Source organism: Episyrphus balteatus, chromosome 4 (genome assembly GCF_945859705.1).
Source record: "Episyrphus balteatus chromosome 4, idEpiBalt1.1, whole genome shotgun sequence".
Taxonomy (NCBI): domain Eukaryota; kingdom Metazoa; phylum Arthropoda; class Insecta; order Diptera; family Syrphidae; genus Episyrphus; species Episyrphus balteatus.
This window is the reverse complement of record NC_079137.1, coordinates 62,549,440-62,569,918: the sequence shown is the minus strand read 5'-3', so window position 1 is coordinate 62,569,918 and position 20,479 is coordinate 62,549,440. Positions and strand designations below refer to the sequence as shown.

The 20,479-nt window shown below is 29.7% G+C and overlaps 1 protein-coding gene across 6 annotated transcripts in view; it reads left to right on the top strand.

The window, feature by feature from the left end:
• The window catches only part of LOC129917687 (IQ motif and SEC7 domain-containing protein 2), a 311,301-nt gene that overhangs the window by 254,626 nt on the left and 36,196 nt on the right, over positions 1-20,479 (top strand). Inside the window, exon 1 of one of the 6 annotated variants that reach the window (XM_055997744.1) lies at positions 12,532-12,828. The exons of the other annotated variants lie outside the window; for them this stretch is intronic. Coding sequence (XP_055853719.1) covers positions 12,803-12,828 — 26 coding nt within the window. The 5' untranslated portion in view covers positions 12,532-12,802. Of the gene's footprint in view, positions 1-12,531; positions 12,829-20,479 lie in introns of those variants that run through there. 6 annotated transcript variants of the gene reach the window in all.

The window sequence follows — 20,479 nt, the reverse complement described above, 5'->3', positions numbered from 1 at the left end:
AGTGGTTTTTCACATGTCCTTAACAAATGAAAAAAAAATATAAACAAATATGTTCGTATTTTTGTATACAAGTATAGGTACACACAAAAAAAAACAGATGTTAATTGTTGCAAAGTAAAAACGAAAAAAAACCACCTTCACCATAAACAAAAGGAACCCAGAAGGTCCTATATTTATGAGGTAAAAAGGATATTTTACCACAAACGTTGTGTGTGAATTATGTGGTTTTTTTTTTTTCTTCCTTGAAAAGATGCGAATTGGATGGTTGAATGGTAAAATACTTTATGCATGATGGCAGTTCACTTCATCATAACGATGATGATGATGATGAATGAATGTAAATAACCTCCAGAGAGAAAAGAAAGAGAGTGACTAAGTTAGCATTCAAGTGGCAAGGTAAAACAAAACAAAACAAAAAAAGTTATAATTAAAGGAGTACATATACACATAATATACGAAGGTATCCATATCCATCCACCTATCCTTGGCCAAACAAGCAACAAACTTGAATAAATAAAGCTCAGAAAAAAATTAAGTCAACAACATCTATTTTTAAAATACACATACTTTGTTTACTAGGTCATGTTTGGTTGCAAAAAATAAACACAACAAAAAAAAACATAAACCGCACGAAGGATATACAACTCTTACATTAAATTTTTCAAAGTTATTTTAATAATCTCATACAGTAGGGACTTAGTAGGTAGATATAAAATGGACTTTCAAGGTGTCATGATACCCTTTTAAGTGTGACCATATTGCACTTTTTTTTCTCTTTTTGCGACAGAATTAACGTCAAATTACTTTCTGTGATATCTTACCGGACAATCTGTGATACTTAATAGAGCAACATGTGAGACTTCTTATACTAACCATAGCAATCCGAAAAACCCGTGATACTTATTCAAAAAATCCGTGATACCTGCTGTAGAAATTATCTCTCGGGTTATCCTGTAATATCCCGTGATATTTATTAGAGCCTTCTGATACCAATTGTGATATATACCGGGGTAAGTTGAGTTAATTATTGGGATAACCCGTGATACCTAACAACTACATGTTGCCTTTTTACCAAGGCAATATGTGATATTTACCAGAGAAACCTGTGATACTTGCTAGGGCGACCTGTGATATTCAACATGGTGACTCTTGTTTCCTACTGGAAGTTTTTTGGAATTTGCCAGTTCAACAAAATTAACGTCACGTTACTTTTCGTCCAGGTCGTGATACTTCACAGAACATTCTGTGATATTTAATATGGCATTCTATGATACTTATCGTCATACGAACTGAAGAAATTCGTGTTACTTATCAGTAAAATTCGTGATACTGCAAAAATCCATTATATCTCCCGCGGTAAACTGTGATACTTATAAGAGCATCCTGTGATAGTTTCCGGCAGCTCGTTATATTGCTCGGGGCAACTCCTAATACTTCCAGGGCAAATATTGATAATTTGTGTTACCTACAAGGCAACCCATAATACTATCAAGGCAATTTGTGATTTCTTACAAGGACAATCCGTGATTTTTTCCAGAGATACATGTGATACTCTTTCGGGTAACCTGTGATACTTAGCTTGACTTCGTGTTACTTATTGTATATTGGTTCATGATTCTTTCCAGGCAGTTTGCAATAAAAGTACTTAATACTAACCGCAGCAATTCGTAAATTAATCGTAAAAACCCGTGATACTATTCAAAGCAACTTGTGATTTGCATACCAGCGACACGTGGAAACTCGTGTTATATCCCGGAATAGGCCATATTTCTTTTTAGGGTGACTTGTGATACTTACTGGGACAATCCGTGATATCTACAGGACCAACTCAGGATTATTTCCAGGACAAATTGTGATACTTACACTTCGCGTCACTTGAATAGAAACAACATTTTTTCTTTAGAAAATAGCGATTGGCGCTTTGGTGAGGTAACTTAGTAGATTTTTGGTTTTGCATTTTCAAAGAGGAACTTTTAACAAACAATGTTTTAAAAACAAAAACCCAAAACAGAAACCGTATGGCTTCTAGTTGCGTTTTTTCGCATTACCTCACAAAAAACAGTGTTTTTTTGCGTCACTTGAATAGAAACAAGATCTTAAATTAGATAAAAATGATGAAAAATCATGGAAAACACTAATTATAGTAAAGCAATATTAAGCTTTGACATTATTTGCACATTATAACCAATTATGGGCTACGAGCTACCAATAGGCACCACAGAAAATGCATAAATAGAATTTAACATTGAAAATGCACTTCTACTGTACACAATCGTGGACCTAATTGGAGAAAGTGATAAAAGTGTTTGGTAACTTCTTACAAATTAAGAAAATCACATTTTCTACAATTTAAGGATTGAATAAGTGAAATAAACTTTCGTTTTTATCCGGAATGCATCTGTTTTGTTTTTATTGCGTTGTTTTTTCTTGAACTATCCTTGTGCAATCTCTAAGACGGTTGTTCTTCCACGTTCCTAAACTTGCCAAGAGCTTCTACCATTATTTCTTTGTAAAAGTTAGCATCTGTTTTTGAAGCGTGAAGCTCCAATTTTGCTATTGCACATCATAAAAACAAAGCGTATTACTATAACACATTTTAGTGCCCTTTATTGGCGATGCGATAAAGGTTATTCTTTTATAAACCAATGAAATAGGGCTAATATTAACGTGGTCCATCTGAGTTAGTATGTTTTCCTTTAAAAAACCACTCTTTACCTCACTAGTTTTCAGTTCGAATGATGCAACTATAAAAAAGTTAACTTTTTTGTAATCTTAGAAGAACTTAAAATGTTGTTATTTTGCATTTTGAGGCTTTTTTAATGTTGTGCACCTTTTATAACTTCCAGGATGGAACAAACCAACACGTTTCCATCGCACTAACACCACTTTTTTGACCGATTTTAGCAGCAAAGTGAAGAAAATTGCAGCTAGTTTTTAAGTTATTTTTTTCTCTGCTCGTGACTTGGGTCTCACCTGTCTTATTTTTTGATTTGATCACTAGTTTACGATATTTTAAAAATTATCTCATCCAAATTTGGCAAATTTTCCAATATCTTTCTCGATTTTGCATAGTGCAGGTGCATTTCCAATGTTAGCTGCTATTTATGCATTTTCTGTGGTGCCTATTGGTAGCTCGTAGCTCATAATTGGTTATAATGTGCAAATAATGTCAAAGCTTAATATTGCTTTACTATAATTAGTGTTTTCCATGATTTTTCATCATTTTTATCTAATTTAAGAGCTTGTTTCTATTCAAGTGACGCAAAAAAAACACTGTTTTTTGTGAGGTAATGCGAAAAAACGCAACTAGAAGCCATACGGTTTCTGTTTTGGGTTTTTTGTTTTTACAACATTGTTTGTTAAAAGTTCCTCTTTGAAAAGGCAAAACCAAAAATCTACTAAGTTACCTCACCAAAGCGCCAATCGCTATTTTCTAAAGAAAAAATGTTGTTTCTATTCAAGTGACGCGAAGTGTATCTTCTGGTGCTATTTACCACGTAACCTGTGATATTTACCCGAGAAACTTGTAGTACTTACCAGTCAACCCGTAATTCTTACTAGGATCACCCATGATATTTATTAGGGAGCATGTGATACCTACCAGAATAACCTGTTATACTTACCCAGACAGCCTGGGATTCTTACTTAATTAACCCATGATATTTACCGGAGAAACCTGTGATAACTTCACTTAACTTACTGATTCAAACCCGTGATACTCACCAAGGCAATCTGTGATACTTACCGGGTTTACTCGTGATATTAACAGTTACAACCCGTCATTCTCATTAGGGCAACTCGTGATACTCACTGGGACAAGTCATGATACTTATTAAGCCTATCTGTGATACTTCCCAGGAAACCTGTGATAATTACCGGACAAATCCCTGATACTTACTGGAGAAATACGTAATAATTGTAATCTGACGCAACCTTAAACCATAGCTTACGAAAATACTTATTAATTATTGAGTTTACTCTTTACTCTTTAGGTGCTTATGACAGGATTCATTGTGTTCAAAAATTTCTAGTGTAACCATTCTCTCAAAACTCCCCAAAACACAATCATCTGGTCACCCTATTTTGTCGCCTAGTTAAACATTGGAAATCTATTTTCGGATTAAGTCCGAAATAATGTCACTTCCGGATGAGATGGCACTCCCACACACACAAAAACACACACGGACCACAAAATAGTATCCATTGGTCTTCTATGTGCGTTGCCGGGCTTCGTTATTGTCATTGGCAAATAAAAAGGACGACTCAACTCATTTATCATGTGTCCTCACAAGAGGATTATTTTCATCACATCCTGAACTAAAGCAACAATGTTGTTGTTGTTCTTGGTCTCTTTTACTATTTGAATCCTCAAAAAAGAGGTTACAATGAATCACAGAGTATAGTAGAATATTTACGATCACGTTATTTGTGTGTACACACACACATACGAAATGTAATCGTCTTATCCTTGCATTTGCAGAAAAAACGTTATGTTTAAAAGTTTAGGGGAATATAGCCTGGTCATAATCATGGGGAACCTATAAAGGTCCCCTCTTGGTTTGGGAAAAATGGAAAAAATAGATAAAATACTGTGGTGTATTTTAAGTTAAACTTTTTAAAAAGGGATCAAAAAAAAAAATATATCCTAAAACAAGACACAGGACTTTGTATGAAAAAGGATAAAACACTGCAAAAGTAGTTTGATTTTATGCCTTTTAGACATTTTTGTGTGTTCGTTATCTATCTGGTCGTCGTTGTTTTCATCTTTGAAGACAACCCTTTTATTTTTTTTTTTTTTTGAAGAAAAAGACGTTGTAAATGATGGTTAAATGGAATTTCAGAAAAAAAAATGGAACATAAAATCAACCAACTGGAAGGTCTGATTCTCTTTGGTTAATACCCAATTGAGCGTATTTTCTTGAAATATTTATGTTTCACATTTCTAGGAAGAAATTTCAGGGAGTAAATATATGTAAAGCTCTCTGGAATTTTATGACAATTTCTTGAATTTTTGTGAACAAAACAGGGAATACTTTGTGAAGGTAGAAAATATCAGCAGTCTTATGATTATTTTAAATAAAATTCTAAGAAGGAACTATTGTCATTTTTTTGTTTTGTGAAGGTCTTCAAGTTGGATGTTTTGTTAAAAGAAATAATATAACTTCCACAAGCGAATTTTCTTAAGGTTTCAAGTTCTACCTTTGCATATCAAGGTTACCCTCAACTGCATAAGTTTACAGTTGAAAATCAAAACTAAATTCACGATTTTAATGTCCATTACCCTGGAGGTACAAAGTTTAAAAATAATTCCATTTTTCTCAGATAACCTTCAGTCTGAAGAAAATATCTCCTACATTTCTTAAGTATTAAAGAACCGTGACTCAATAGTCACGTTCATTCAGTTTACTTGCCAGATTTTAATCTGGGTTAAATAATTTTGATATTTTTCTGACTTAAGTAAGTTTCTCAGTTTTGAAGTATAATGCTCTTGTGTCTATTTTTGAAGCTCGGAATTTTAATGGTTTTGTATTGTAATCAATGTACCTGAGCTTTATATATGTTTGTCACCAAAAACCATTAGAAGCTAGGTTGGTTGTAACATTAAATATGTAAAAGGTGGCATTTCAAATGGAATTCTGGCAATCTTGCCCTGTTTTCTCAATACTCGGTCAATGTTAATAGAACCAGATAAAATACTACTATAGCCTTTATTTTTAGAGTGATTTTCCATTTTTTAAGAAAATTAATGCTTTTAGTAATTTACTACAATTTTTAGTTGAAGTCAATGTATGCATGTTCATCAGTTCGGACGAAAAAAAATTGGATGATCTTTAGACAAATTTTTTAAAGAATTTTAAAGTATTTTCTTGATTTTTCGTACTGGTTCAATTTGGCTCCGTGAAGCCAGAACTGCGACCTCAAAATTTTTGAACCAAATTTGTCTAATTCGTTTGTCCACCGCTTGTCCATGTTTGTCCACCCAAAATTTTCGTTTGTCCACCCTTCAAAAAAAATTTTAGAGCAAATTCTTTTTTTTTTTTATAGGAAGTCTGAAAAATGAAAAATCGTCTAAAACGCTCAAATTTTGAGATAGACGTATAAAACTAACTACAATCGTTTGTCCACCTCGAGTTCTATATACATACCAAATATTATCGTTTTTCCACCCCCCGTTTAGGAGCAATTTAAAAAACACTGAAAATTTTAAACTCCCCTAAAATCCCCAAAAATCAATTTTTATCAAAAATTCAAACTGCTGTCGTTTGTCCACCTCGAGTTCCAAAAATATACCAAAAATCATCGTTTTTCCACCCTCTGTTTAGGAGATATTCCAAAAAGAATTTTTTTATAGCAACTCTCAAAAAAGTCCTCAAAAATTATCAAATTAAAAAGTCTTAAAAAATTATTATTTTTCAAAAATTCAAAATGCAATCGTTTGTCCACCTCGAGAAATGTATACAAACAAAAAATCATCGTTTGTCCACAAAATTTGTACTGAAAAATTCAAAGTCCCATAAAATCTCCAAAAATTATTTTTTTTCAAAATTTAAATTTTCTGTCGTTTGTCCACCTCGAGTTCTACACGTATACTAAAATTCGTCGTTTGTCCACCCTACGTTTAAAAGATATTCAAAAAACAAAATTTGTACTGAAAAATTCAAAGTCCCATAAAATCTTCAAAAATTAATTTTTTTCAAAATTTCAATTTTCTGTCGTTTGTCCACCTCGAGTTCTACACGTATAGAGCACACTTTTTGTTTTTTTTTTTTGTCCAATAGCTGTCTTTTTATGATGCTTGTTTACCTCTTTTTTAGCGTCACTGCCCTTTGAACACTCATGCTAGTGCTTCTTAATAGTATCCAATAGTTCTAAATAATTGGATTTTCTTACATATTACTTCTTCCATGGTAACTAAGAACTTAAGTTCTCGCATGGAAACTTTCGCCGTTTTTGAGAAAATGTATACGAAAAGTTAACCAAAAAAAATCTCAGAATTAGAATTCTTTCATATTTTTAAATGAAGCCCAAAAGAAGACCTTTTTGCATGCTGTTTTGCTGTAGATAATCGTTAGTTAAACGTTAAACTTTAACAGCTAGTTAAAGAATATTATCTCCAGCATTTTCGCTATTTATACCATAAATAGTATTTCCCGATGTTTAATGTTACTCAACTACTGACTTCTGTTATCGCTGATGAAGTACATAAGTCGTTCTGATACAAATTCCAGGTATTATTTTCCAAAGCGGATGTTAAGCAAGCTCTATAATTTACATTCTCTTTTTAAAATTTACGCCTTGTAGAGCCGAAATTTTAGACATTTCGTCGATTTTTCAATCACTACGCAAATACCTGTTTCCAAAAAATTAATGTAAAATTAATGTATCGTTGATAAATATATTTGCACCAACATTAAGCTGGTAGATCATAGCTAGAATCGAATTGACTGCATCGCAGTTTAAAGAAGTGAGTGTCCTCTTTTCTTACTAACTGGTCTTCAGCTTACCGAAATGCAACTGAATTAAATTTGCATAAAAAAAAAATTATTGCAACGTAAAAATATTTATATTAAAAAAATATTTATTGCAAATAAAAAAAAATTGCATTTATAAAATGTTATTGCAATTAAAAAATATTTGCATTGAAAATAATTTTTTTTATGACAAATACAAATATTTTTCATAAATAATCATTTTTATCAAAAAAACAAAACCGACTTCCATGATTAAAAACGGGGTTTTATGGTTTTTTAATAGTTCCTATGGCTTTAACTGAACGAAAGCCACTAGCTTTCCAATACAAAAAGAATTATCAAAATTGATTGACTCTGTCCAAAGTTATGCGGTAACAAACATAAAAAAAAAAAAAAAAAAAAAATACAGACGAATTGAATACCTCCTCCTTTTTGGAAGTCGGTAAAAATAAAAAGATTGTAAATTTTTCATGAAAAATGTTATTTTCAATGCAAATATTTTTCAGTTGCAATAACATTTTATTTTAATGCAAAATTTTTTTTTTCAAATGCAAAAATATTTTTTTTTTGCAAAAAATACTTCTTTTTTTAATGCATTTTTTTTTTTTTTTCAATTGATATTTTAACATTTCGATTTAAAAAAAAAAGTATTTTCTTGATTATGGTTCTCTTGTGCAGCATAGGTACCTTACGATTAACTGAAAATTTCTCCAGCTAAATTTTCCGTTCATTTCGTGAAATAAATAATCTCTTGTAACTCACAAGCTCCCAAGAGACTTGGGATTTTCGATTTCTAAAATTGGAGTTTTTGTTCTTTTCTTTTGTTTGCTATCTGATTTGACAGAAAAATTTTTTCCATAGATTTTAATGCTGAGATCGTCAATTACATTTCTGGAAAGCAGAATCTAGTAAGGTACTACTAAGCGATTACTTCTTTCGTGGCACAAAGTTCTATAAGAATGAGGCTTTACTTATTAATAATCTTCTTCCTGTTTTTACCTAAAAAAAAGGTTGCTTTAAACCTCCCAGAACTATCATAACTAGGCGTTAAAAGTATTGTAAATAATGCTATTTGCCATTGATATGTGAAAGCTTAATAATTTTTCGTTTACTTTTCCCCTGATCAGAAATTCGACCTCAAATACCAAATCTGCTATCCAATTCATGAAAAAATTTAATAGAATTAAGTTTTAACGCCGAAGACTTCTTTGTTAGCTCCGCTTTTAATGAATTATTGAAATCGAAATAAGATCAAATGCTTAAACTGCTACTAAATATTTAAAATAGAATAATTTCTTTAACATTTCAGTTAAAATATATAGAAACTTCACACTCTAATTTTAGGCTATTGATTATGTCATTTTGAAAGGAACTAAGACGTTCACGGGTTTTTATTGCAGGAATCGTTCAATGGGTCACAAGAGAAGATAAAACCGCGGAGTGCTATTAAATGAGAGGGTGGAAACTGAAGATAGGGGTGTAAAAGCCCCCTTTTTGGTTTTTTTCAATATATATCGTAAACCGAGCAAAATTTTAATATATTGCTCTCAAAACTTTTAGTAGAGAATTGAATTTCCTATTAGAATAATGTTTTTTTTTAAATTGAAAAAAAATTTCCATACCAAAATAGGCGAAACAATCATAAAAAAAATATCAAAAAAATTGATTTTTTGAGTTTTTTTGCTTTTTTAGTTGTACATTTTTTTTGGGTTGAGATAGACATAAACATTGCTCCAAAGAAAAACAGAAGATTAAATTTCCTTCAAATTGCTGTACTCACAAAATTTTTTCATTGAAAATTAACCGAAGTATAGCCATTTTAATCTATCTTTTTTTTGCATTTTTAGTTTTACTCAAGTAAAAGAGAAACATTTGAGGGGAAAGTACGATAACTTAAGCACCGAGAACTGATAATGAGATTTTGTAGAGGGGTTAAATACAATCATTGTTTACTATGGGAGGGGGGGTCTATGTCCCCCCGTTTTGGCGGGAAGGGCAATTTTCTAAAAAAAATACTTAAAATAAAAAAAAATATTAAAAAACAACGGCAACACTTACAGTTTTGATTGATACTTTTTTCAAAAGCTAGAATTATAAACTTAATATTAATTTTAAAATGAAGTTATTTTAATCAATTGTTTTTGAAATAAACCAGTGATTCCGATAAAGAAAGTATTTTGTCTATTTTTGAATTTTCTCAAAAAGTAGAAGGCATAGGAACATTATGATTTTCATGATTTGATAAGAAATCAATTAAGGCAGTTTACTTTGTCGATCAATTTCGTATTGAATTCCACAATCTTTGTGAAAATTGTACTCAATGTGCTTTTTAAACATTTTTTTCACAAGTTTTGACTTTGAAATCAAGTATTTCAAAAACAATTGATTAAAATAACTTCATTTTAAAACTAATATTAAGTTTATAATTCTAGCTTTTGAAAAAAGTATCAATCAAAACTGTAAGTGTTGCCGTTGTTTTTTAATAATTTTTTTTTATTTTAAGTATTTTTTTTTAGACAAATGCCCCTCCCGCCAAAACGGGGGGACATAGACCCCCCTCACATAGTAAACAATGATTGTATTTAACCCCTCTACAAAATCTTATTATCAGTTCTTGGTGCTTAAGTTATCGTACTTTCCCCTCAAATGTTTCTGTTTTACTTGAGTAAAACTAAAAATGCGAAAAAAAGATATATTAAAATGGCCATACTTCGGTTAATTTTCAATGAAAAAATTTAGTGAGTACAGCATTTTGAAGGAAATTTAATCTTCTTTTTTCCTTGGAGCAATGTTTATGTATATCTCAACCCAAAAAAAATGTACAAGTAAAAAAGCAAAAAAACTCAAAAAATCGATTTTTTTGATATTTTTTTTATGATTGTTTCGACTATTTTGGTATGTAAATTTTTTTTTTCAATTTTTAAAAAACATTATTCTAATAGGAAATTCAATTCTCTACTAAAAGTTTTGAGAGCAATATATTAAAATTTTGCTCGGTTTAGGAGATATATTGGAAAAACCAAAAAGGGGGCTTTTACACCCCTATCTTCAGTTTCCAGCCTCTCATTTAATAGCACTCCGCGGTTTTATGTTCTTTTATAACCCATTGAACAATTCCTGCAATAAAAACCCGTGAACGTCTTAGTTCCTTATTACCCTGTTTTTTTCGACATAATCAATAGCCTATTTCTTTAACTTCATTCAACTTTTTTTGGAACAAAAAACCAAAACTGATGAATTCAGTTGACAATCCCATTAAATAACTCCTTCTAACAGTTGTTGTTAAACTTATTCTTAATAAAACTTCTACCTTAACCCAGAAGAAAAAAAGACCATGAATGTCAATTGTGTTATTTTTGTTTGTCCTAAAAAACAACAAAAACCAAACCAAACCAAAGAAAATGTGATGAACCATAAAAAAAAACTCATTTGACCCTAAAATTGATGAACCTATCTTCAAATCTGTCAATATCACTCTCAGTAGGTATACAATTTTTTCTTCTTCCTACACATGAAACCAAAAAAAACAAACAGTAGGTATATTAACTTCATCATTCGATATTGCTTCCCTCAAATGTCTTATATATAAAGCTAACTCTCTGGTTTTTACTTCTATTATACTTTCAATAATAAAAAAAAATAAGAAAGTAGTCTCCTCCCAAAAGACATTCCATACACGATATACCCTTTCAAACATCCTTCCCTAAGGGATATTATTCCCTCTTCGTTTTTTGTCAAGTGTCCAGTTGATTACTTCTGCCACTTAACAGAAGCTGTCAGTCACAACCTCCTACAAAACACACGACAGACAGACTGATATACGCATTTTCTTTTCCTTTGCTTGAAAAAAAAAAGAAATAACACCCAAGAGCACACAACAAAAAAAAAGCTTCTTTGCAATTTAAGTCGTATCCCTAATATCCCTTTTATATTCCCTTTTTTTTATCATCCTGACAGAAAAAAAATGGATAAGGAACAAAAAAACAAAACCTCTTGACTTTTACCAGACCAATGATTTTAATTGAAAATATCTTAGCAACCAATCCAATTGGAATGAGAAATGTCCACTCGAGAACAAAATTGTTTAAACTCTTCACCTGGCAACATTGTGATTTTTTTTTTACCCCATCATTTATCCTCCCTAACTTATCCCTCTTTTGTTGCTCCCCCTTTTTGTAGCATAAAAAGTATAAAACAAAAAAGGGATCGCTTGTCTTATCCTTTCTTTTTTTTGTTGCTGAAAATCTACCAGCAAATATTTATCCTTCATGTAGCTTTCTTTTAAGAGTTGCCATGTTGCGGGGTTTCAAAGGACTACTCTTTATTCGTACCTGAAAAACTTTTCCAATTCGAGGTTAAATTCTGTCAATTTAAAAAATTTTAAATAACAAAAAAGAAAATTTTCAAAGAAAGTTAAAACAAAAAAAATACAAAATTTTGTTGCTCCAAATGTTGATAAGAATTTTCCTCAAAAGATGTTTCAAAGGACTCCTCTTAATTTTTACCTGTCTATCCTGAAAGACTTTTCTAATTCGAAGTCTAATTCTGTCAATTTTCAAAGTTGAAAATCTTTTAAAAAAAATCTATCTAAAAAAATAAAAAAAATTGTTGCTTCAAATGTTGATAACAATTTTTCTTTTTTTCGCCCTTAAAAAATATGAATCTAATTATAATTGATTTGTGGCAACACTGGCATTTATATCCTTCATCCACAATCATAAATGGCGAACAAGTGAAATCCTGGTTGCTACTGCTCTGGTTCCTTCAAAAAGTATATCTACATAATTTTTGGCCTCCTCCATTTTCCTCTATTTTGGTGTACCTATCTGTTTTGTTGTAGTGGCGTTTTGTTGTTGTAGCCTGTTTCTGTTGTGTATATAATTTTATATCATTTTTGGGGTGGATTCTTATTTTGTTGTGTGTTTTTCACTTCATCTTTCTTTCTGGTTAGGTATATGCACTGGCTGGCTGGTTGACTGGCTTCAGGTTGAATATATCAAGCCCTTGTGCCGTTGCGAACAGTTCTAAAGAAGCACCCGATTCGGTTGGTACTCTCTTTTTACTGTTCGTCATTTTCCTATACCTGAGTTTTTCCCCCAAGAATAAATAAGAGAAAAAAAAAACATTTGGATAAAGTTTTGATAACAAAATAAAAAATTAATTGTTAGCAACATGTTGCTAGAAAAGTGGATTTTTAAATAGATTTTTGTTTGTTCGTCGTCTTATCGAAAATAGTGAAACAATAGTGTTTTTAATTTTTTTCTGCGAATTAAAAAAAAATTGACAAAATTTCTTATACAAATATAAACATCAACCATAACCCTAAAAACATGTTGCTGTTTCCGATGTTTTTGAAGTAAATTTTCTATGTGTTGTTTATAAAATAATCAATCAAAAGCAAAAAAAAAAAAAAACATCTGCATCTGCTTTTATTTTATTTATTATTTGTTGTGTTGCTGCTAGTGAATCATTTATTTGTGTACTTAGAAATGTGTTTATTATTTTTTTGGTTTTGTGTAGAATTTATGTCACAGCTTAAATAAAGTATATTTATTTTGTTGTTGTTATTCATGTCATTATCAATTTTTTGTTTATTAATTTTTTGTTTGTGTTGATTGGAAATTTTTTTAAAAGATACAAAAATAAACAAAACTTTTTATTTATTAAATTGTCATATATTTAATAAATATCTATCATTCATCAATAAAAAAAAATATGGAATTAATATTTTAAATCATACAAAAATATTATTAATTTCACTTAAACGAATTGGATTATTACAAAAAAAAAAAAACAAAATTACAAAAAAAAATGATTATATGTATTTCTGGATTTATTATTGGCACAAGGTATGATTAACTAAATTTTGGTTTTCTTTTTAATTTTTAATTTTAATTGTTTGTTCTTGTTTCGCAATTGTGTTAACAAAAATATTTAAAAATAAATAATATAAACATTTTAAAAATCATTATGCAACTTGTTTATTTAAACATTTTGTTAATTTTAAACTTAAGCCTTGATGTAGTTTTTATTTATTGTATTTTTGTTGTTGAATAAATTTTATTAGAAGGTGTTAACAAAAAAATGTCAACATTATGATGAACAAAAATTTTGACACGATTACGTTAAGGCTTTGCTAATTTTTTTAGTTCATTTTCTGTGATGAAGTTTTTGTTTGTTCTTTTAAAAGAGGTCATCCTATCATTTTTTTTTTTTTGTCTAAAAGATACCTATTTTCAATTTGAATATTTCATTTATATCAATGTCTCGTGAAATGAAAAATGAATGCGTTCCACAAACAGTAACAAAACGTATTGTTAATTTTTGAGTAGGTTATCAGATGCGAAAGAAATGCAAAATTCAAAATTTTATAAAAAAAAAAACAATTTTAACTGATAGATGTGGAATTTAATGTTGAATTTTTTCACGCAAAACAGTTTCTATAAATATTTCATTTACTTTACCGAATGTCAATAAAAGTAAATATAATTTTTTGCTAGAAAAGTCTAAATTTCTTAAAAACATTACGTTCCACAAATTTTATTTCGAACAAAATTGAGACATATTTTTTTTTCTTGTGCATCTACATTTTTTGATCCTTGATAGTAGGTATAGTCAGTATAAAAACATTTGGAACAAGTTCAAGTTTAATATAAAAGATATATATGGCCAATTTCATAAAGCCCTTTTAAATATTTATCAGGCTTTCAAATCCTAAAATGACGTTTGTCCCATACAAAAAACGTCATTTAAAATTTTAAAAGCCTGTTAAAACTTTTATGAAATCGGTCAATAGGGTTTTTTTCTGAAAATGCGTTCTACATTAATTTTTTCTTAATTTTTAAGAAATTGAATTGAAAAAAAAAAACACTGGAATGCATAATTACTTATACTTTTTAAGATGAAAACTGCATTCGTTCCACAACTTGGCACACTGATTTTGCTATCTAGTATTTTCAGTGCAAACCACTTTAAACTAACGATGTTCTTCTTTTATTTTAAAATTTTCGTCTTCAACGCAAAATCATTCCGAAAAATAGTTGAATTAACGTGGTTTTCGTTACAGTTTATACTCGAGCTCATTTTCAAAAGGCTACTTCCCTGTTATATGTCCCTTTTAATTATATTATATGCGGAATGAAATTTTTTTGAAACGGTTTTCAAATTCGGAATGAGCACCCTCAAATTAGTAAAACTGCATCATTATCTCATTTTCGGTAAAAAGTGGATTTAGAACAATTTTGCTTTACGCTGACGATAAATAAAATATTGAAATTATTTTTAGTTTATAATATAATTTAGTATGAAGAAATTCAATTTCTATTTAATATGCTAAAATTGAACAGCTTTACTAGAAGAAAACAAGAAATTTTCTATTGATTTTTCCCACCCGTGACGGTAGAATATTTTTAATGTACGATTTTATGAACAAAAAAAAGAGGTTGTCTGTAAAGCCGGTTTACGGACGTCAGAAAACAGGTTGTGTGCTTTTGATTAAAATGAGTCAATTGAAGCGTTAACTTTTTTCAAACAATCATAATTTACAAGAAAAGGCTAAAAAAATACCTTTTTCATTTTCTCATTATATTAATTTTTTATTTTAAAAGCTCACAAAAAAAATATGCAATTTAAAAGCCAATTTTTTCTTCTTAAGAATAAAACCATTTTTAAATTTTTACAATGCGCAAAAAGTATAAAAATAATTTATTGAAAACAATCTTTTTCATCAAAAAAAGCAAAGAAAACATGAATTTTTATCTTCTCACGTCATTAATTCCATTTTTTTTCCTAACAACCTATAAAAAAATTTACACCATCTGAAAGCTTATTGTCTTAGCTCAAAATATATATATATTTCGATCAGGTCTACAAAAAGAGCTAGAATTTTTTGAACTCGATCAAATTTCATTAAAAAAAGCAAAAAAACATTTATTTTTATGTTCTCAGGCTATGGAATCAATTTTTTTGTTTGACAACCTATAAAAAATATATATCATGTGAAAGCTTATTATTTCACCTTTCATATGGCCTATCAATCTCATTTCAAAGATGCCTACAAGAGAAGTTAGAATTTTTTTAAAGTCAACCATGTCGAATTTCCAGACTGAGATTACGGTACTTCCCACACTGGTGGCTGTTCGGGGGGCAAAAAACGATGAAAATCGGTTAAAACCGGTCAAAAAACGTGTTTTTTAAAAACTTGTTTCTTCCGTTATTCAGTCAAAACTCACTAAACGATTCCAAGTTTTTGCAAATGTATGCATAAGGCCAACCTACATGTTCTATAAGTTTGAGATTTTTTGAACGCTCCAAAAAAAAGGTAAAAATCAAAAATTACCCAAAAATACCTCTAAAAAACAAGGTGTTTATCAAAAATTCATATTTCGAAACGCAGAGCGTTGGAAAAAAATCCGTATCAGACGCCTAATTTTTTTTCTCTCATCTTTCACTTGGCATCTTTAGAATTGTCAAAAAAAAATTTCCTTTACCCAAAATCATCATTTTGTAATAGCCCCAACACGTGCACAACGTTCAAACAAAACTTTATAGCTTAGTTTCAAAATTTCAATTCTCTACGACTTCGCGTTTAGATTTTAGCCCAAATTTCATCTTTCCGTTTTACCCCTGTTTACCCTATTAAATGACGGAATTTTTTAAAAATCTTTCATTTGGATTAAGCTTTAGGTTATTATCTTTCAAATAAGCTATAGGTATATAGCTATATATCTCTAACAGTTTATTTTTAATTTTGAATTGAAATTTTTTGAATTGAAATTTTGGTGGGCAAACGAACCACATTCATTTCTACCAAAAAATATACTTCGTAACGACTTAATCGATTCTGTCGAAATTTATACGATTTGTTCTTACAAACAAGTAAAAAATTTAAGAGTAACTTAAGAAAAATCCGCCCACTGCAACGTTTACTTTTCTAATGGTTCTTATCATGCAACTCAAAAGGAATTTCGTTCCTTTAAAAAATTTTTTCCCCGGGATTTAATTTTGGTCGTGAACTCGCTCGAAAATTTTGTTTCGTTATTGAATTTTTAAAATACTTGTATCTTTTTTCATAAAATCAAATTCTATACTTTTTTATGCGTGCAATTATATTTGCTCTTTGATTTTCTTTTAAAATAAATAATAATGATTTATATTTTTCACTTTAAGGATAAAAAAAACAATTATTCATCGTGGTGTAAAATATTTCATCTTCAAATACAAAACAGAAGAAAAAAATATTAAAATCTTGAAAACATTATGGGAATATTATAAAACAAGTACCTACCTACTCTTATTTTTTTTTAATATGATACCCGCGTAAGAGATGCGTGAAAATCACTGAGTGAATTCAATTACTATATACACATGTAAACCTCATTAAGCACTACGTTCGTCATCGTTGTATAGTTGTATGCCTCGTTGAATTTCCTTTCAAGTGTCTTTCATAATCATAATATGCTTTTTTGGTGTATGAGAGTTCTTTTTATTATATGAACATATTTTTTTGTTCTCATCCTTATAAAATTCTGCATGGCTGCATTTTAATTCAATCTTCTTTTCAACCTTAAGATGTCTTCTTTATTTTCAATTTTTTTTTTTGTTTTTGTCGTTTTTTATTGAATTAAATTTTCTAACAAAAAATTTTGTTGTAACTTTGACTTTATTTCATTTTTGAGGTCTTCATCATTATGCCCATTCATAAAATGGTGACAGAGCGTAACGAAACAAAGCTCCACCCTATATTTTTTTCGTTTGTAACCTTTACCTAAAGGCAATAATATTTTGTTAAACGGGAGTCATGGTTATAAAAAAAAGTGTAAGTACTAAACGTTAATGTACTGTATCAGAATTGGTACATATTTCATATTTGTCACCATCTAATGATGGAAGAAATCTAATTTAATGACTTGGGAATGTGTTCACAAGGTTTTTTTTACACTTTTAATGCGTTTTGCTTATTAATTTAATTTTTAATGATTGACGATACCTTGAAAAGTGTTTAAATTGTGTAAAATATTATTTTCCTATCCTATTAGATATTTGACAAAAAAAAGTGTAGGTCCAAGTATTCATCCTTTAGGAACTCCGTTTTCAATTTCAAGCAAATGGTTCTATTGAAGCCTGATTTATCGTGGAAGAAATACACAAACAAAAGTCTACAAAAATTGAAATGGAACTTTTTAAACACCCTTTGATTATCCTCTTAAATACTTTTATTGTAAGGGATGATAGAAGGGGAAGATCCTTTGAAATTTAAAATCATTAATTTAAGATCTAAAAAGACAGGTCATTGACTTGACCTTGATCTGCTTAATAGTTTTACAAGCTCCTATCACCCTTATGTCCAGTTTGTCACACAAGACTGGTAACAAAACAAAAATATGTGACATTAATATATACGGTATTAAGGTTTTAAATACACGAGTACGAAAAGTACACGTGCCAAAAACCGAATGAATTTTTTTTTTTTTTTTTTTTTTTTCAAAACAAAAATTCCATTCCTTTTCCCTTATTAAACACATCATATGTGACAATTTCACCCTAGAAACCTCGATGTTTAACATATTAAATCCATTTTCTACCCTATAGCTCCTGTGTGTGTGTGAAAATGAGAAGAATTTATTCCAGTAGGTAGTTAAGTAATATTTTAAGGGCTTCACAGCTTTTCAATAAAAGAAAAAAAATAGTGCTGCATACTTCATCGTTATAGATTCTTTTTTCTATATGATTTCTTGACATGAATCAGATACAAAATAGTAGAAGAAAAAAAAAAAGGGGTGGATTAAAAATGCCGCTCCCTTATGATTTGTGATGAGAAAAATAGCGTAAACGCGTGTGAATGAGGGGCGTCTTCTGGTGTTGAATTGCTTTTAATACCTTCCAAAAAAAAAACCCTATTCCATTTTTATTTTTTGATAAACAAAAAAAAGTTTACTGGCAACAAATCATAAAATCATTCCGGCGTATTTAATGTTCGGGTCCCCGTAAATAAAAATTCATTCATGCTTGGATTTTAATTTTACGTTTCAATTGTTTGTCCCTAAACGAAATTTTTCTTCTGATTTTATTTCGGGGGTAATAAAAAAATTGCCAAAAAACTTCAGAGGGCGGTTTTTGCGTCATATTCATCGTAATTTAGTGGCTGTCGTCTGTTTTTTCTTTTCTTTACTTTTTTTTCGCTTAGAAAATGCTTCAGTGGATTTTATATTCAATTTGAATGCAAAAATTTCGTCCTTTGTAGGAATTTTTGTCGGAACTCAAAGTTACCTTAAAAAAAAAAAACACAAAAAAAGGTGTATGTGTTTTTTTGTGTGTTATCCCTTCAACAAGGACACAAAAAAAAAAAAAAACACAAAAATCTAAAAGAAACACTTGGATACACTATAGAACGAACATCCGGAGGATTTGAATTAAATCGCAGACGAGATTTTTCAAAATAAAAAAAAGGGACATGGTTTAGCCTGAGATTGTTTTGCCTCTTTTGAATACAAAAAAGAGTCCTATTTCTACCCATAATCATTCCTTCTTTCATCCAACTCAAGGAAAAGAGGATGACGTTAATTTTGTGGAAATGTTACTACAAGAAAGGAAGGAAATAAATAAATTTATGAATTTCACTTAATGAAATGAATAGAATGTGGGCGGGTGTTTTTTTTTTTTTTTGTTTTTTTCTTTTTCATTCGTCTTTTTGTTTTGGTTTGATAAATAAGGGATGCGTTGTTTTTTTTTTTTATTTTGTTTTGTTTTAAGGTCACAAGTTGAATTATTTTTATTCACATGAAATGGTTGGCGGGGAATGTTTTTTTTTGTTTTTTTTTTGTTTTTTTTTTTTTTGGACAATAATTCCTTAGTTGACATAAATATTCGTTGACACAATCTCCCAATAGGGAGTTGTTTTCATTAAAATGATGAAAATATAAACATGGATTTAGAAATGAGAAGCTACAAAAAAGAATGAATGCTTGAAGCTAATTGAGAAAATTGAAGGGGGATTACGAGTATATTTATACGAAATTGTTTTCGACAAACAAAACAAAATTTGATAAGTTTGAGTATAATGCAAAAAGTGGGTGGATTTATTTTCAAGAATTTTATATTGATGTTTTTTTTTAAGTATAATGGATTGGCTCCAAATTTTTGGGGGGGCTGAATAATTTAAAGAACATCGAGGTCACTTAAATCTCTAGTTGTCTAGTTTATCATTTTAATTAATCGTTTTAGTTCTGTTTGATATATTTGTACATTTCGGTCTTGCGTTTAAGACAAATCGAGTCAGCTCACGTAAATGCGTTCCACAACCTGAAATGATCCATTCTACCAGTACATTGTAAATTTAAACATCATGATATGTCAAACTGAAATGTCCATGCAAACAGTTTTCTGTGACACTTGTTTTGTAAATTTCAAGCTTTTTAGTACTACCATGGGATTTTTTCCTTTCAATTGTGTGCTCAGAAATCTGTATTTAACCTTATTACACGTTGTGGAACGTATTCAACTTTTATTTCAAGAAAACTGAGTAACTAAACAGTAAAGGAAGAAAGATTTCAATATATTACTCTGTTTTAACAAAATTACACTACGTTCCATAGTTTTATTATTAATGATTTTTTTTTTTTTCATACATTAAATCTTGTGGATCGTAATATTTTTTCAATTCCCTTCCAATAGTTAAATATTCAAAAGAAGAGTTTCTAGTTCACACTAGGAAATATTCATTTTGAAAAATAAATGCTTTCGAAAATGTGCTTGCCTTCATTTCTTAGATTTACGTTCCACAACTTCTTTTTCGAATGAAAATTCTTCAATTTAATAATAATCATTTTTTCCGATCTATCATAACCTTATTCTCTTCCAGTAACACAAGTAGGGTTTTGTAATATGTCCTGAAACATGTTGTGGAACGTATTCGTTTTTCAATTGACCATAGGTAACAATCACAAAATTTCCCATTACATAAACATTTTTTTTTCTCTAAAATTCCATATAATTTTTATTGTAATTGA